Source organism: Leuciscus leuciscus (assembly GCF_965113295.1).
Source record: "Leuciscus leuciscus genome assembly, chromosome: 19".
Taxonomy (NCBI): Eukaryota; Metazoa; Chordata; class Actinopteri; order Cypriniformes; family Leuciscidae; genus Leuciscus; species Leuciscus leuciscus.
Window position 1 is genome coordinate 38126033 of NC_138743.1, and position 16193 is coordinate 38142225.

The window sequence follows — 16193 nt, forward strand, 5'->3', positions numbered from 1 at the left end:
CGCTGATTTCCTAAAAGAGTTTGCAGATTTTCTCTCAGACCTATTAGTCAATGTCGATAAAGCATTAATTGTTGGAGATTTTAACATACACGTAGATAATCCAAATGATGCGTTAGGAGCTGCGTTTACAGATTTATTAAATTAATTTGGGGTCAAGCAAAACGTCACCGGACCAACACATCGTCTTAATCATACACTCGATTTAATTATATCACATGGAACCGATCCAACCGATATAGATATCATTCCACAAAGTGATGAAGTCACTGATCACTACATGGTAACTTGCATATTACGTACTGCTGTAATATGTCATGCGGCGTCGCGTTATCAACCAGGCAGAACAATCCTCCCATCCACCATAGATAATTTCTCAAATTGCTTATCTAATCTGTCTCAGCTGCTGCCTGAACCCAAACAAACAGATGAACTAGAAGAACTAACTAGCACTATGAGCACCATTCTCTCTAGAACATTGGATGTGGTTGCACCTATTAAATTAAAAAAGGTCAGAGAGAAAAATAAAGCACCATGGTACAACAATACTACGCATGTTTTAAAGAGAGAAACCCGTATTTTAGAGCGTAAATGGAAACAAACTAATTTAGAGGTCTTTAGAATCGCGTGGAAAGACAGTATGTCACGTTATAAAAAGGCCCTAAAAGCGGCCAGGGCTGAGCACCTCCGCAAACTAATAGAAAACAACCAAAACAATCCAAGGTTTCTATTTAACACCGTGGCTAGACTAACAAATAAACAGACGTCACCCGAACAAAATATCCCGTTACAGTTCAGTAGTAATGATTTCATGAACTTCTTCACTGAGAAAATAGAAAGCATCAGAACCACAATTGTAAACGTTCAATCTTCAATCGCGCCTTATAATTCAGCTTCAATTATCACCCCGAAAGAACAATTACAGTGCTTTACAACTATAGAACAAAAAGAGTTAAATAAACTTATCACTTCATCTAAAACAACAACATGTTTATTAGATCCTATACCAACTAAACTACTGAAAGAAGTGTTACCTGTAGTGGAAGATCCTCTCCTCAATATTATTAACTCGTCTTTATCTTTAGGTCATGTTCCAAGAACATTTAAACTGGCAGTTATAAAACCTCTCATTAAGAAACCACAATTAGATCATAATAATCTAGCAAATTATAGACCCATTTCAAATCTTCCATTTATGTCTAAAATATTAGAAAAAGTGGTGTCCGCTCAACTGGGCTCTTTCTTGCAACAAAATGAGATCTATGAAAAGTTTCAGTCTGGATTCAGACCGCATCATAGCACTGAAACTGCGCTCGTTAAAATCACAAATGATTTACTTTTAGCTTCTGACCAAGGCTGTATCTCAATACTAGTTTTACTTGATCTTAGTGCTGCGTTCGATACTATAGATCATACATTACTCTTAGATCGACTACAAAATTATACTGGTGTTCAAGGACAAGCACTAAGCTGGTTCAAATCATACCTATCTGACCGCTACCATTTTGTCTATTTAAATGGAGAAAAATCGATCGTAACTCCAGTAAACTATGGAGTGCCGCAGGGATCTGTGTTAGGCCCTCTGTTATTTTCAATATATATGATGCCACTTGGAAATATTATAAGGAAACATGGAATTAGTTTCCATTGTTATGCTGATTACACTCAAATATATATTTCATCACGGCCGGATGAAAACGCAAAATTTTCCAAATTGACAGAGTGTGTTAAAGATATAAAAGATTGGATGACGCGTAATTTTCTTTTATTAAATCCAGACAAGACAGAGGTAATACTTATCGGTTCAAAAAACCGCCCACAAAACCTCGCACAATACAACTTTAACATCATAGGATGTCCTGTTACTTTATCCTCTATAGTAAAAGACCTGGGTGTTATACTCGATTGCAACCTGTCTTTTGAAAATCATATTTCATATGTTACAAAAACAGCCTTTTTCCACCTTAGAAACATTGCTAAGCTACGTAATATGCTATCAGTTTCTGATGCAGAAAAGTTAGTTCATGCATTCATGACCTCGAGACTGGATTACTGTAATGCTTTATTAGCTGGTTGTCCTGCATCCTCAATAAACAAGCTACAGTTAGTCCAAAATGCCGCCGCTAGAGTTCTTACGAGATCAAGAAAATATGATCATATAACACCGATTTTATCATCACTGCATTGGTTACCTATAAAGTTCCGTATTAATTACAAGGTATTGCTACTGACTTATAAAGCCCTAAACGGCTTAGCTCCAGTCTATTTAACGGATCTTCTATCACCCTATAATCCATCGCGCTCTTTAAGATCACTAAATTCAAGGCTTTTGGTCATACCTAGGATATCCAGAACCACCAAAGGAGGGAGAGCATTTTCACATTTGGCTCCAAAACTCTGGAATAGTCTTCCTGATACTGTTCGTTGCTCAGACTCGCTCTCCCAGTTTAAAACTAGATTAAAGTCGCATCTCTTCGGCCAGGCATTCATATAATCCTACAGTTCAAACTACAATCCGGCCTCTAGCTCATAAATGCCAGAGGAGAACTGGCCCCCGACTGAGCCTGGGTTCTCCCAAGGTTTTTTTTTTCTCCATTAGGTCACCTGATGGAGTTTTAGGACACCATTAGGTCACTTGATGGAGTTTTTTCGGTTCCTTGCCACTGTTGCCTTTGGCTTGCTCAGTTGGGGATATTTTGGGGATATTTAATTTAATTTTATCAATCAATAAATTCCTCTTGAAACAAACTTTGTTGTATTATTTAAATTTAATACTGTGAAGCTGCTTTGATACAATCTGTATTGTGAAAAGCGCTATACAAATAAACTTGACTTGACTTGACCTGCAACAGTGATGAGGTAAAGCTAAGAGTGGTCGTATGACTTACAGAAGGTATACTTAACTAAGAACGTTTCGAGAAACGCGTATTAACGATAAGGTACAGCTTAAGAACGACGTAGCGTTAAGAAGGTTTCGGGAAACCCAGCCCTGAGCTGGTAAAAAGAAAAGCTGGAGAATATTTGTTTCCAGCATGTCAACAAGTTCTCCATCAAACAAAATATGGAACTTGATACGAAAAATGAAGGGCAAAAACAGTGGTCCTTAAATACAACATCAGACAACATGATTAATCTTGCCTTCAAATCAAGAAATTGCAAGTATTCTAGCAAAAACTTTTGAGAAGAATTCATAAATTGAGAACTTTCTGCTTTCTGAAGGAGTAAATTAACTTTAGCTCTAGTAATATAGAGCCATGCAACCAGCTTTTCTCAATAGAAGAACTACAATGAGCCCTTAAACAAAATCCCATGACAGCTGTTGGACCAGATACAATTCACTACCAATGATTAAAGAATCTACCTCACCTTTTTCTGAAAATGTTTAGAAGAATTTTTAACTCTATCTGGATATCGGAAAAAAATCCCAGCTTCTTGGCATGAATCAGAAATAATACCTATTCCAAAGCCAGGAAAAGACCATTATGATCCCATTAATTATCCTCCTAAAGGTAAGCTTTGATTTATTTTTAACTTTGACAACTTATTTCACTGAAGGTACGAACGCTAGGTAATCATTTTTACACTGAAGACTGGAGTAATGATGCTGAACATTCAGCTTTGATCACAGGAATAAATTACACTTTACTGTATATTCACATAGAAAAACAACTGATTTACATTAGAATAATATTTCACAATATGAATGTTTTTTTGTTGTTGTTGTATTTTTAATGAAGTAAATGCAGCGTTGGTGAACAGAAGAGACTTCTTTTAAAAACATAAAAAATCTTACCGATCCAAAAAGATGTTAGAAGTAATGTTATACTATATTATGCAATTATTTCACCACATTTATTATATACACCTGTAAAAATACTGCGGTCCGGCCCTCAGTGACCTCATATCTGGCTTAAATTCTCAGTAGCACCTCACTGCAGTATACGAGATCCGGGGGGCGGAGTTGGATCCAGATATAAGGGGTGGAGATTGGTAAGTTTAGGGGTGGGTTTAGGGATCAGGGGGTGGAGATGGGTAGGTTTAGGTATATGTAAGGTGGGAGGAGTTGGATCTGGATCCGACTCCTCCCTGTGGATTTCATGTTCTGCAGTGAGGAATTCTGGCCCTTCGGCAGTGAGAAGGAGAGTTGTTCGATCGCCCCGAACCCCCCCGTCCACGGGCACGACATGTTAGAAGATTACATTAGGATGTACATCAGATCCGGCCATAGTTGTTATTATTGCTATTATTTTAATGTTTCTTGCATTTATTGAAAACTTAACAATTGATTTAGTAATATATTAAGTGAATAAAATGTGTCTGCAAGTTTTGCAAGGGTTGTTTAGGATTGTGAATGTTAAAATAGGAGAAGAACTGCTTTAAGATATTCTGCCACTGTTATCTGATGGGTAATCCAGCTCACTGTATTATGTCATAATAATGGCCCATTTATATCTAAATATATTTTTACGTCATGTTCATCTCTAAATCTATGGAATCTAAAATGCAATCATGCGCAAATGAGCTTCTCTACTTATTGTGAAATTGATTTAATTATATTTGCTATTAGTATTCTCTACACTGCAAACTCCTAATGTGTTTATTCAACTGTGATGTAGAATACAGGACAAATCCAACAAACCCTTATTGATTTGATACGAGACGTTTCATTTTACCTGTAAATATACGAGACGTGTGTGTGTGTGTGTGTGTGTGTGTGTGTGTGTGTGTGTGTTTCTTTCTTGTCTTCCCTTTAGAAATTGAATATGAATCATGTTTGTGTTTTATAGTGTGGATCATTGTGGAGAGTTCAGAATGACAGCAGGACCACAGAAATGTAGGTCTACACACACAATCATTTAGTGACTTATTGTTGATTTGTGTCATTTAGTGAAATGTTTCTCTTCTTGTGTTCAGATGCCTGTGATCTCACACTGGATCCAAACACAGCACACACTCGTCTCATTCTGTCTGAGGAGAACAGGACATTGACGTTTGTGTCTGAGCATCAGCCGTATCCTGATCATCCAGAGAGATTTGATGAGTATCCTCAGGTTCTGTGTGGAGAGAGTCTGACTGGACGCTGTTACTGGGAGGCTGAATGGAGCGGAAGAGCTGCTGGAATATCAGTGACATATAAAGGAATCAGCAGGAAAGGAGAGAGTAAAGACTGTATGTTTGGATGTAATGATAAATCCTGGAGTCTGCTCTGCTATGGTAAAGGATTCACTGTCTGTCACAGTAATAAGTCCAATGTTATTCCTGTCGTCCCTTCATCCTGTAAGAGAGTAGGAGTGTATGTGGACGTGTCGGCCGGCACTCTGTCCTTCTACAGCGTCTCTGACACACACACACACTTACACACACTCAACACCACATTCACTGAACCCCTCTATGCTGGATTTAGGGTTTATGATAATTATTCCTCTGTGTCTCTGTGTCAGATTAAACAACACACACACACACACACACACTTGTAAATCCTCTTTCTAATGTCCACATTCACACAGAATCATCAAATCTCACATAATCACAGTTTCATTTATTCATTTTTAATTAATGTTTTTCATTATTGTGGAACTTATGCTGTAAAATAATTGTTGTTGTAAATGTGTTTTATGTTATTATAATTATTGTGTGTTATGTGCTGCTGTGACGTGTACATTTCCCCTCGGGATTAATAAAGTTGATCAAATAAAGTCTAAAGATGATTTTGAGTCGTATAGATTGTACAGTAATATTAGTGACGTTGACGAGTTTATTCTCGATGTTTTCTTGTGTTATTTATGAACAGCCGAACACATTCACACAGGCGTCACAGTAATGACAGTGTTCATGTTTTACACACACTACGAGTGTCCATAGATTACAATAAGAACCAGTAACTCTAATTATTATAATAACATCAAGAAAGTTAAGCAATGTTTTTTACTCCAATTTATATATTTCATTTTTCTTCTCACGCATCGTAGATGTGCATTCAAAAGGTTTCTGACCGAAAATACGACATTTACTATATAATGTATTTCTACCAGAAAGACTCGGGAGAATAAATACTGTGACAATTATACATTTATTAATAGCCCAGCAAGCAATAAAGTTCTTTGGCGTAGGCCCCGTCCGTAGCTCACAATCTGAGGGTCCGGACTCTGCATATCCTGCCTGAAGACAAAGCCGAACCCCTGTGAGGTATAGGAAGGGACCATCCTGGTGGTAGTGTTGGGGAGGATGGAGGGAGGGATCCATCTTGGAGATGGTGGGGGGGATGGAGGTGAATGGAAGCGTCAGCATCTGCAAACTCAAACGTGTGTAAGTACTTTTATACCACGAGTATTAGAATGTGATTGGATATGAGAAGGTAAAGTGACGTAACAATTGAGTCTTCCCGGCTGAACTTATGCTAAAGGGATATTTTGGGGATATTTAATTTAATTTTATCAATCAATAAATTCCTCTTGAAACAAACTTTGTTGTATTATTTTAATTTAATACTGTGAAGCTGCTTTGATGCAATCTGTATTGTGAAAAGCGCTATACAAATAAACTTGACTTGACTTGACTTAAAGCTTTCATTTCTAGAATAAAATGCATATGTGACACATCTCACAACAAATGTGGAAGTAAAATGGCTAAACATAAAAAATTTACTTGTACAGTATATTATCTTTGAAAGCACAGACTGTTTTTTTCAGGTCAGTTCATCTCTCTTTAAATAAATATATTTAGCATTAAATAAACAATATAATTCCTGTTCACAGTAAATAAAAAAATAATAATGAAAGATTAAAAGATAAGATTCAAAAAAATATCAAGACCGCCCAGTAGGGGGCGATATGCACTGAGAATGTAAATCGCCATGAAACAAAAGAAGAAGAAAGAAGTATTATGGCGCTTCTTCTTATATTTATATAGACTAGGGATGTGCATCTCCATAACTGAGGCCGATGCGAATCTCAATGCATAGCCAACGATACGATACATTAAAGATACATATAAGCAGCTACCGATGCGATGCAATATGATTCACTACTATTACGATGCAGTGCGATCCGATTTCGATTCGATTCAATGTAATATGATGCAATGGAGAAAATTATGATGCTAGCAATTCAATATGGTATAGATAGTTCACTTTTATTTCTTTTGTTCAGACATACAGCAAATCATAAAGTAGCTTAAGTGCCTCTGACTTTTAACGCATGGCTCTTTCACAAACAGAAGATTTGGTTTCACAAAACCAAAAGATTCAATAAAAACAGACATTCTTTTCCTGTCCTGTCTCCAGTTACACGTTTAACAGCTCACACATTTAACAGTGAAACAATTTAAGGATGCTCAGGGATAAACAATGAAGAAATGTTCCGTAACTTGCCAGCAGGCTAATGTGATTTCAGCAGGTACACTAACTCAGTGAGCAGAAAGCAGGAGCTGTTTTAACAATAAAAAATAATAAAAATAAATAAACTTTCACAAACAGGTCTTTTATAACTGTATTCAAAAAATATATATATATAAATATATATATTTATAAACTATTATTGGCAGTCACAGGCTGCTGTAAACCAGATGAACTCAAATGTCCTACTTTAAGGTTTTTCTTCAGGAACATCAGTGGATCTACATGATCAGGATGAAGCAAACTGCGCTGTGCAGTAACTATGTCTCCAGCTGTGCTAAACACTCTTTCAGAGGGTACACCTGTAGCTGGGATGGAGAGGTCGCTCTTTGCCAATGCTGAAAGCAGTGGAAGATCCTCTTGTTTTTTCCACCACTGCAGCACGTCACCACTCAGACCTAAAGAATCCCTCTCTCTGTACTTTAAAATGTCCTCCTTAGCTCTCTCCCTTGTGTTCTTTGTCGTCTGTGGTCTCGCAGTGTGGAAATCACCAAACATCTGGTCCAAGGCCGTTTTCTTCTTGGGAGGAACATCATCTAGGAGCAGAACAGAAGAGACCTCCACCTGCTCCACCTGTGTTAGCTGCCTGGTCCTCATTCATTGTGGCAATCATTATTATAAACCAGAGACTAGCTGTTCAATTTCCTTAAACTAGACATAAACACAGATAAATAAGAGAGAGAGAGAGTATATTCTTACATTTTCATCCATCTTCACCACCTCTGCTGTTAGCTTCATGAATATCATGTCCTTGGTGTCATTGTCATCCAGGAAAGCCAGGTCTTTGAAGCGTGGATCAAGGGCTGAGGCACAGTGGAGAAGGTCTTGGAGTGATGTTTAGCGACCGTCAAAGTCCTGCCTGAATCATTCCTTCATCTTGGAAATTACTGGTAGATCACTATCATCTGTCTGGAAATGTCTCTTTAATTTGGCCTGGATTGGGGAGATCATTGAGATTGTGGGGTTTGTTCCTCACTGAGGAGTGTGGTTGCCACTTTCAGAGGAGACATCAATTTGATGACCTCTTGGATTATTGTCATGTCTTCCTCTGTCAGGCTGGCCATGCATTCACCCCTCTTCATCTTCTTTGACAGCAGGGTGTTCAACACAGCAGGGCTGCTCCCAAGAACGCTCCAACATGTCCAGTGAACTGTTCCATCTTGTGGAAACATCATGGATGAGCTTGTGGTTTGGCAGGTGTAACTGGGCCTGCATTTCACGTAGAACTTCAGTTGCTTTTGGGCTTCTGTGAAAAAACGTAACCACCTTCCTCACTTTCGCCAAAAGCTCTGACGCCCTGTCCAGTTTGAGGGATTTTGGCGAGGCCAGATTAAGTGTGTGCGCGACGCATCGCACATGAGGGTCCATCTCTGCACCAACTCCGGCCAGCATCATGTTTTTTGCATTATCCGTGACCAACGCTGTGTTCTTGTCTTTGATGTTCCATTCGCGGCAAACGTTCTGCAGTAAAACTGCTAGATTATTCCCTGTGTGAGCCTCATTGAACACTCTAGTCTGTAGAACGTGGTTTTGCAAAACCCACTCATCATCAATATAGTGTGCTGTGAGTTACATATGAGTCTGTGGCACGAGACGTCCAGCCATCAACCGTAATTGCAACTCTTTGGGCATTGTTTAATGACGGCTATCTCTCGTCTAACTTTGTCATACGGGCTTCCGGTTTTGCCATGTAGTGGAGAGACGCGTGGTGTTAGTGCTCCGACTTAAATTTCATATTTATTCCTCTTAACACTACATTTGGGGCTTTTTCGCTCTTTTCGTGCTACTGTTGGTCTTGGTTAACGTTATCTGTTCCTGATGAGTAAAGGTACGCGAGCTGGTGGGAAAATCAACCCTCAAACCAAGGCGCCTAATTCTGGGCAGGAAAGCGGCAAGATGTCGGACGACGCCTCAAACCCGCTAACGACTGACACACTGGTGAGCGAACTTGACAAACTAAGGAGAAACATGACTGGTGAACTCACCGCGCTGCTGAATTCGTCGTTGGAGTCCATTCACTCATCCATTGCTTCTATTGGATCTACCTTGGCGACTCAAGCGACTACCATCACTGATATGGACACTAGTTTATCCGACCACAGCGACAGGATAACTCATCTCGAACAGGAGGTCTGTAATAATACTATCACTAATATATTTTTCATTATTTTTATAATAATTTTGTAATTATTACTAATAATAATATAAAAAATATAATAAGTAATAAAATAAAAAAGACATAAATGTATAATTGTGTGAAATGTATTATGAAAATTGGCTAGCAATTTCGACAAGCAAAAACCAAGAAAAAGGTTGCAGCAGTTTGTCTCGACTACACTTGAGAAGTCCGCGATGGGACTGAGCTCGAACAGCTTCAGCATCAGCGACTTTTTATTGGATGAAATCGCTGTCAATCAAAAGGAGACGCAGCCTTTCGATAGACCCTCCAATCATCACGCAGAAGCCGGAGTCCAGGCCAGCCCACTCCTCATTCACTCCAGAGACGCTGAGCGTCCGCGGGGCGGGACATAATCACAGCATTTGTCCAATGACCGTCTAGTTTCGAAGCACTGAAAGAAACTGTTCAGAGCAGCTCCACTGAAGTCACTGACGCTGGGCTTCAACAGGGAAATGCACTGTGACGCTACGGGAATGAGAAGGAGATCGAGTCAGCCGACCTGCTATATGGAGCTGATCCTGAACCAACTCGTCTTTGAGATGAACGTGTTCTAACGCATTTTTAGTCAATAAAATGTGAACACAATAGTACATATTTGACCATTAATTTTTTGGCATTATAGGGGAAGCCGAGTGTGGCGAGGGGGGCGTGGTTTTGCGGAGTCTGTAGCGGGAGAGAGAGGACGGAGCAGAGCGGAGCGTAAGTAGGTCAAGTACAGATGATGAACACCTGTGTCTGATTTCAGTAATTGGCGTGGAGAGACCGGATATAAGCCGGCGTGCGGGAGAGAGTGGGAGAGAGAGACGAGCTGGGACCTCGTGTGCTGGGAGAAGCTGATCAAGAGTCATCGAAAGAATATTCTGAGTTATTGTGTTTTGTGGCTGTGCTTATGCACGGTGAATGCACTTTGTGTGCACCTTTTGTTTTACCCCTTTGAGAAAAGTAAATAAATTGAGTGTCCCAGCTCAAGCCGACCCCTGTCTTCTTCCTTCCTCACCATTACTGAACTGAACCTCATTACACTGGTGCCGAAACCCGGGAAGAAAGAAGATCACCGCCGCCATGCAGTCTCCACCAGGTACGCCATTTGCGGACATCATCCAGTCGCTCGCTGGTCTTCATCAAGAGCAACACCAACACCTGCTGGCGATCAAGGAGGAGCAAGACAAGCGGTTCGAGGCGCTCCTCCGATCCCAGCATGAAGACCGCGAGCTGTTCCGGAGCTGGGTAGACCGGGAGGTTCTGGCCATCCCCTCGCCTAAAGACAGTCCATCTCCTCTGCCGCTCAACAAGATGGGTCCTCAGGATGATCCCGAAGCATTTCTGGATTTATTTGAGAAATCGGCAGAGGATCGGGGATGGCCCACTGAGGACTGGCCAATGCGGCTTATCCCTCTGCTGTCCGGGGAAGCGCAGATAGCTGCACACCAACTGCCAGTCAAGAATCTCCTGGTCTACCGGGACCTCAAGCGTGCCATCCTCCAGCGGGTCGGTCGGACCCCGGAACAACATCGACAGAGGTTCAGGACCCTGACACTGGAAGAGTACGGCCGACCCTTCGTGATGGCACAGCAGCTCCGGGACTCCTGCCGCAAATGGCTGATGGCCGACGAAAGCGACGTCGAGGATGTGATCGATCGTGTGGTACTGGAGCAGTTCGTGGCCAGGCTGCCTAGGAAGACTGCACAGTGGGTCCAGTGCCACCGCCCGACGTCGCTGAACCAGGCCATCCGGCTGGCGGAGGACCAGATGGTGGCGTGCCCAGGGGTCGGCAAACCCCTACCATCTGCATCTCTCTCTCTCTCTCTCTCTCCCCCATCTCACTCTCTCCCCAAACCTGTCCCTCTCCCCAGGTCACGTGGAGGGCTCCCGCCGAAGCCAGCGCCGAGATGGAGGACGGGCTTTTCGGCAGATCCCACAGCTGCTCCCAGGGCTCCTCCCAGGGGAGGGAGCTCGACCACTGGATTCTTCACCCCACAAAGTCCAACACCGCTCTCTCCACGCCAATCGCTTGACCCGCTTCCTGCCACCAGGGCGGCGGTAAAGTCTGGGCCAGCCTGTTGGCGCTGCGGGGACCCAGGACACTTCATTGACAGATGTCCAGTGATGGAGGTGGGGACATTGATCCGGGTCCCCGACGCGCCACAGGCTTCCCTCGATCAAGCTGGCCTATACCGTCCTTCGGATGAGACGTAAAACCGAGGTCCTGACTCTCTGTGGTCATTAAAAATCCCAGGATGTCTTTCGAAAGAGTAGGGGTGTAACCCCGGCATCCTGGCCAAATTTGCCCCTTGGCCTCTGTCCATCATGGCCTCCTAATCATCCCCATATACTGATTGGCTTCATCACTGTCTCCTCTCCACCAGTAAGCTGGTGTGTGGTGGGCGTTCTGGCGCAATATGGCTGCCGTCGCATCATCCAAGTGGATGCTGCACATTGGCGGTGGTTGAGGAGATTCCCCCCTTCTATGTAAAGTGCAGAGAAAAGCGCTATATAAATGTAATGAATTATTATTATTATTATTATTACCAAATACCAGTGAGTATCAAGGGGGGTACATATCAGGCCTTGGTAGATTCAGGATGTAACCAATCCTCCATACATCAAAGCCTGATTCAACCTAGGGCATTGGATAATAGCCGCATGGTTAAGGTTCGGTGTGTGCACGGGGAAGTGGTGAAATATCCTATTTTGCCTGTGGAGATTCAATTTAGGGGAGAAAAGCATAGAGTAGAAGTGGCAGTTAACCCGCACCTCCGGCATCCGATAATTTTGGGTACTAATTGGCCCTCATTTAATAAATTATTGGGGTATTTATGTTCGGATGCTTCTTGGGGGAAAAGAGAGGAGAGTGGAATAGCGGTTGTGCAGTTAGGAGGAACTGAATCGGAACCTCTGGAGCCTGTTTCTGGGGAACGGAGTGCTCTGGAGAAAACCATCCTCACTGAGCATGATGATTTTCCCCTGGAACAGTCCCAGGATGAAACGCTGAAAAATGCCTTTGATCAGGTTCGTTCTATCGACGGTCAGCTTCTTCATCCTGACCAACCGCTCTCCTACCCTTATTTTTCAATTTTAAAAGATAAGTTGTATCGGGTGACCCAAGACGCCCAAACAAAACAAGATACAACCCAGTTATTGATTCCTAAAAGCCGTCGGGAAATGCTTTTCCAGGCGGCTCATTGTAATCCAATGGCCGGGCATTTAGGTCAAACAGCTAAACTAAAGCGTCTCCTGGCCCGGTTCTTTTGGCCGGGCATTCACGAGAATGTACGCCGATGGTGCGCGTCTTGTCGTGAATGTCAGTTGGTGAATCCACCGGCCACTCCAAAAGCACCATTGTGCCCCCTACCATTAATGCAGGTCCCCTTCGAGCGAATTGGTATGGACCTCATTGGGCCATTAGAACGGTCAGCGCGGGGACACCGCTTTGCACTAGTTCTGGTGGACTATGCAACGCGGTATCCTGAAGCAGTGCCGCTCCGCACTATTTCCGCTAAGAGCGTGGCGAGCGCACTGTTTCAACTAATCTCCCGGGTGGGAATTCCGAAAGAAATTCTCACCGATCAGGGCACGGCGTTTATGTCACGTACTATTCGCGAGCTTTACGAGTTATTGGGCATTAAATCGATTCGAACCAGCGTCTATCACCCTCAAACGGACGGGTTGGTTGAACGATTTAACCGCACGTTAAAATCCATGATTCGTAAGTTCGTACACGAAGACACCAAAAATTGGGATAAGTGGTTAGAACCCCTCTTGTTCGCTGTACGGGAGGTCCCGCAAGCCTCCACGGGGTTTTCCCCCTTCGAGCTTCTCTATGGACGTCAGCCCCGTGGGGTATTGGACGTCCTTAGAGAGACTTGGGAGGACGGACCTTCTAATAGTAAGAACGAAATTCAGTATGTCATGGACCTGAGAACAAAACTCCACACTTTGGGGCGGCTATCAATGGAGAATTTGTTACAGGCACAGGACAAGCAGAGTCGGTTGTACAACAGGGGCTCTAGACTGCGTCAATTTACACCGGGAGATAAAGTGCTTGTATTACTCCCTACTTCTAGTTCAAAATTACTCGCGAAGTGGCAAGGACCCTTCGAGGTCACACGGCGAGTTGGTGATTTCAACTATGAGGTAGCTCGAACGGATAGGGGCGGAGCACATCAAATATATCACCTCAATCTGCGAAAAAAATGGTCTGAGGCTGAATCAGTGATGCTGGCGACGGTAGTGAGTGGGGAGGAGGATCTCGGTCCAGAAGTGAGTTAAAAATCTCAATCTCTCGCTCTGGCCCCTGGAGGAGACCACCTCTCACCCTCACAGCTCACTGATATAAAGTCCATACAAGCAGATTTTGCTGATGTGTTCTCACCCCTGCCTGGTCGAATGAATCTCATTCAGCACCATGTTGACTGAGCCGTGCGTGGTTGTTCGCAGCCGGCCGTATAGATTACCAGAACACAAGAAAAAAGTGGTTCAAAGTGAATTAGAAGCAATGCTAGAAATGGGAGTGATAGAAGAATCCAACAGTGACTGGGCAAGCCCGATAGTTTTAGTTCCTAAAACGGACGGCTCAGTACGGTTCTGTGTGGATTATAGAAAAGTGAATGCTGTGTCGAAATTCGACGCATATCCAATGCCTAGGGTGGACGAATTGCTTGATCGACTAGGTACTGCTCGCTTTTATTCGACACTGGACTTAACCAAGGGTTATTGGCAGATCCCCTTGTCTCCCATGACCAAAGAAAAGACAGCTTTCACAACGCCGTTCGGATTACACCAATTCTTTACTCTTCCGTTCGGGTTGTTCGGGGCTCCAGCGACTTTTCAGCGTCTGATGGACAGAATTCTCCGGCCGCATGCTGCATATGCCGCTGCATACCTGGATGATATTATCATCTATAGTGGTGATTGGCAGCGGCATATGCAACAGTTGCGAGCTGTCCTGAAGACGCTGAGAAGGGCTGGGCTCACGGCCAATCCGAAGAAGTGTGCAATTGGGCGGGTGGAAGTAAGATATCTGGGCTTTCACTTGGGTCATGGACAAGTGCGTCCCCAAATTGACAAGACGGCAGCAGTTGCGAATTGTCCAAGACCCAAGACCAAAAAGGAGGTTAGACAGTTCCTGGGGCTAGCGGGTTATTACAGAAGGTTTGTACCTAATTTTTCGGACACCGCTAGCCCGCTGACTGATTTAACTAAAAAGGAGGCACCAGATATGGTTCAGTGGACGGAGCAGTGTCAGCAGGCTTTCACCCAGATAAAGGCTGCTCTGTGTGGCGGTCCGCTCCTACATGCTCCTGACTTTTCTCTCCCCTTTATTCTACAGACAGACGCGTCGGACAGGGGGTTGGGCGCCGTCCTGTCACAGGAGGTGGAGGGTGAAGAGCGGCCGGTGCTGTACATCAGTCGCAAGCTCTCTAAGAGAGAGACGATGTACAGCACCATAGAAAAGGAATGTTTGGCCATCAGGTGGGCCGTTCTCACCCTCCGCTATTACCTCCTGGGGCGGGAGTTCACCCTCTGTTCGGACCACGCTCCCCTGCAGTGGCTCCACCGCATGAAAGATACCAACGCGCGGATCACCCGTTGGTATCTAGCTTTACAACCTTTTAAATTTCAGGTGATCCACAGGCCGGGTGTACAGATGGCTGTGGCCGATTTCCTCTCCAGGAGGAGGGGGGGGGGGGGGGGAGGCTGCAGACCGGATGGCTCCCCGGCCTGAGTCGGGCGGTGGGGGTATGTGGCGAGGGGGGCGTGGTTTTGCGGAGTCTGTAGCGGGAGAGAGAGGACGGAGCAGAGCGGAGCGTAAGTAGGTCAAGTACAGATGATGAACACCTGTGTCTGATTTCAGTAATTGGCGTGGAGAGACTGGATATAAGTCGGCGTGCGGGAGAGAGTGGGAGAGAGAGACGAGCTGGGACCTCGTGTGCTGGGAGAAGCTGATCAAGAGTCATCGAAAGAATATTCTGAGTTATTGTGTTTTGTGGCTGTGCTTATGCACGGTGAATGCACTTTGTGTGCACCTTTTGTTTTACCCCTTTGAGAAAAGTAAATAAATCGAGTGTCCCAGCTCAAGCCGACCCCTGTCTTCTTCCTTCCTCACCATTACTGAACTGAACCTCATTACACCGAGCTTCAGTCTTAGCGAAATCCCCACTGAGTTCCACTACAGCTTGACAGACATCAGTGTGATAAACAGCTTTCATTTCATGTACAGTATATGGAGCCACAACACATTCAACCAGGAGATGTGCCAAAACGTAATACATGTAAATGAGAATGAAACTATGTGAGGGTGAGGACATGTTTGGGTGTACTGTCCCTTTAAACTAAAGTCTAGGATCCTGATCTCCTCGATCCATGTTACAAAGCTAAAACCGCTCTCATTTTATGAATTTTAATGTGTTCTTCAACAGCTGAACATTGTATTGAAGAATATTGTGTATGAACAATAGTACTTACCTCTGTATTAACCGAAAGAGCGATACTCAACACTGCAATGTGGAACAACTGTACACACATGCTGAAAGAAATGAAACACATGTTCAACACTGCATAGATCTACACAGAGATATGCGTTTCACAATGTGTCTCCTCAATAGTTCCTCTGGATGATCCAGG

At 43.5% G+C, this 16193-nt stretch overlaps 2 protein-coding genes across 7 annotated transcripts in view; both read left to right on the forward strand.

Annotated features, from left to right (window-relative positions):
• The window catches only part of LOC309482457 (NLR family CARD domain-containing protein 3-like), a 168069-nt gene extending 162208 nt beyond the window's left edge, over positions 1-5861 (forward strand). For both annotated transcript variants that reach the window (XM_082147807.1, XM_082147808.1), the window contains 2 exons: positions 4785-4831; positions 4912-5861. In XM_082147807.1, coding sequence (XP_082003933.1) covers positions 4785-4831; positions 4912-5474 — 610 coding nt within the window. In that variant the 3' untranslated portion in view covers positions 5475-5861. The remainder of the gene's footprint in view (positions 1-4784; positions 4832-4911) is intronic.
• LOC309482471 (protein NLRC3-like) overlaps positions 1-16193 on the forward strand; it is a 164714-nt gene that overhangs the window by 106670 nt on the left and 41851 nt on the right. The gene's annotated exons all lie outside the window — the stretch shown is intronic.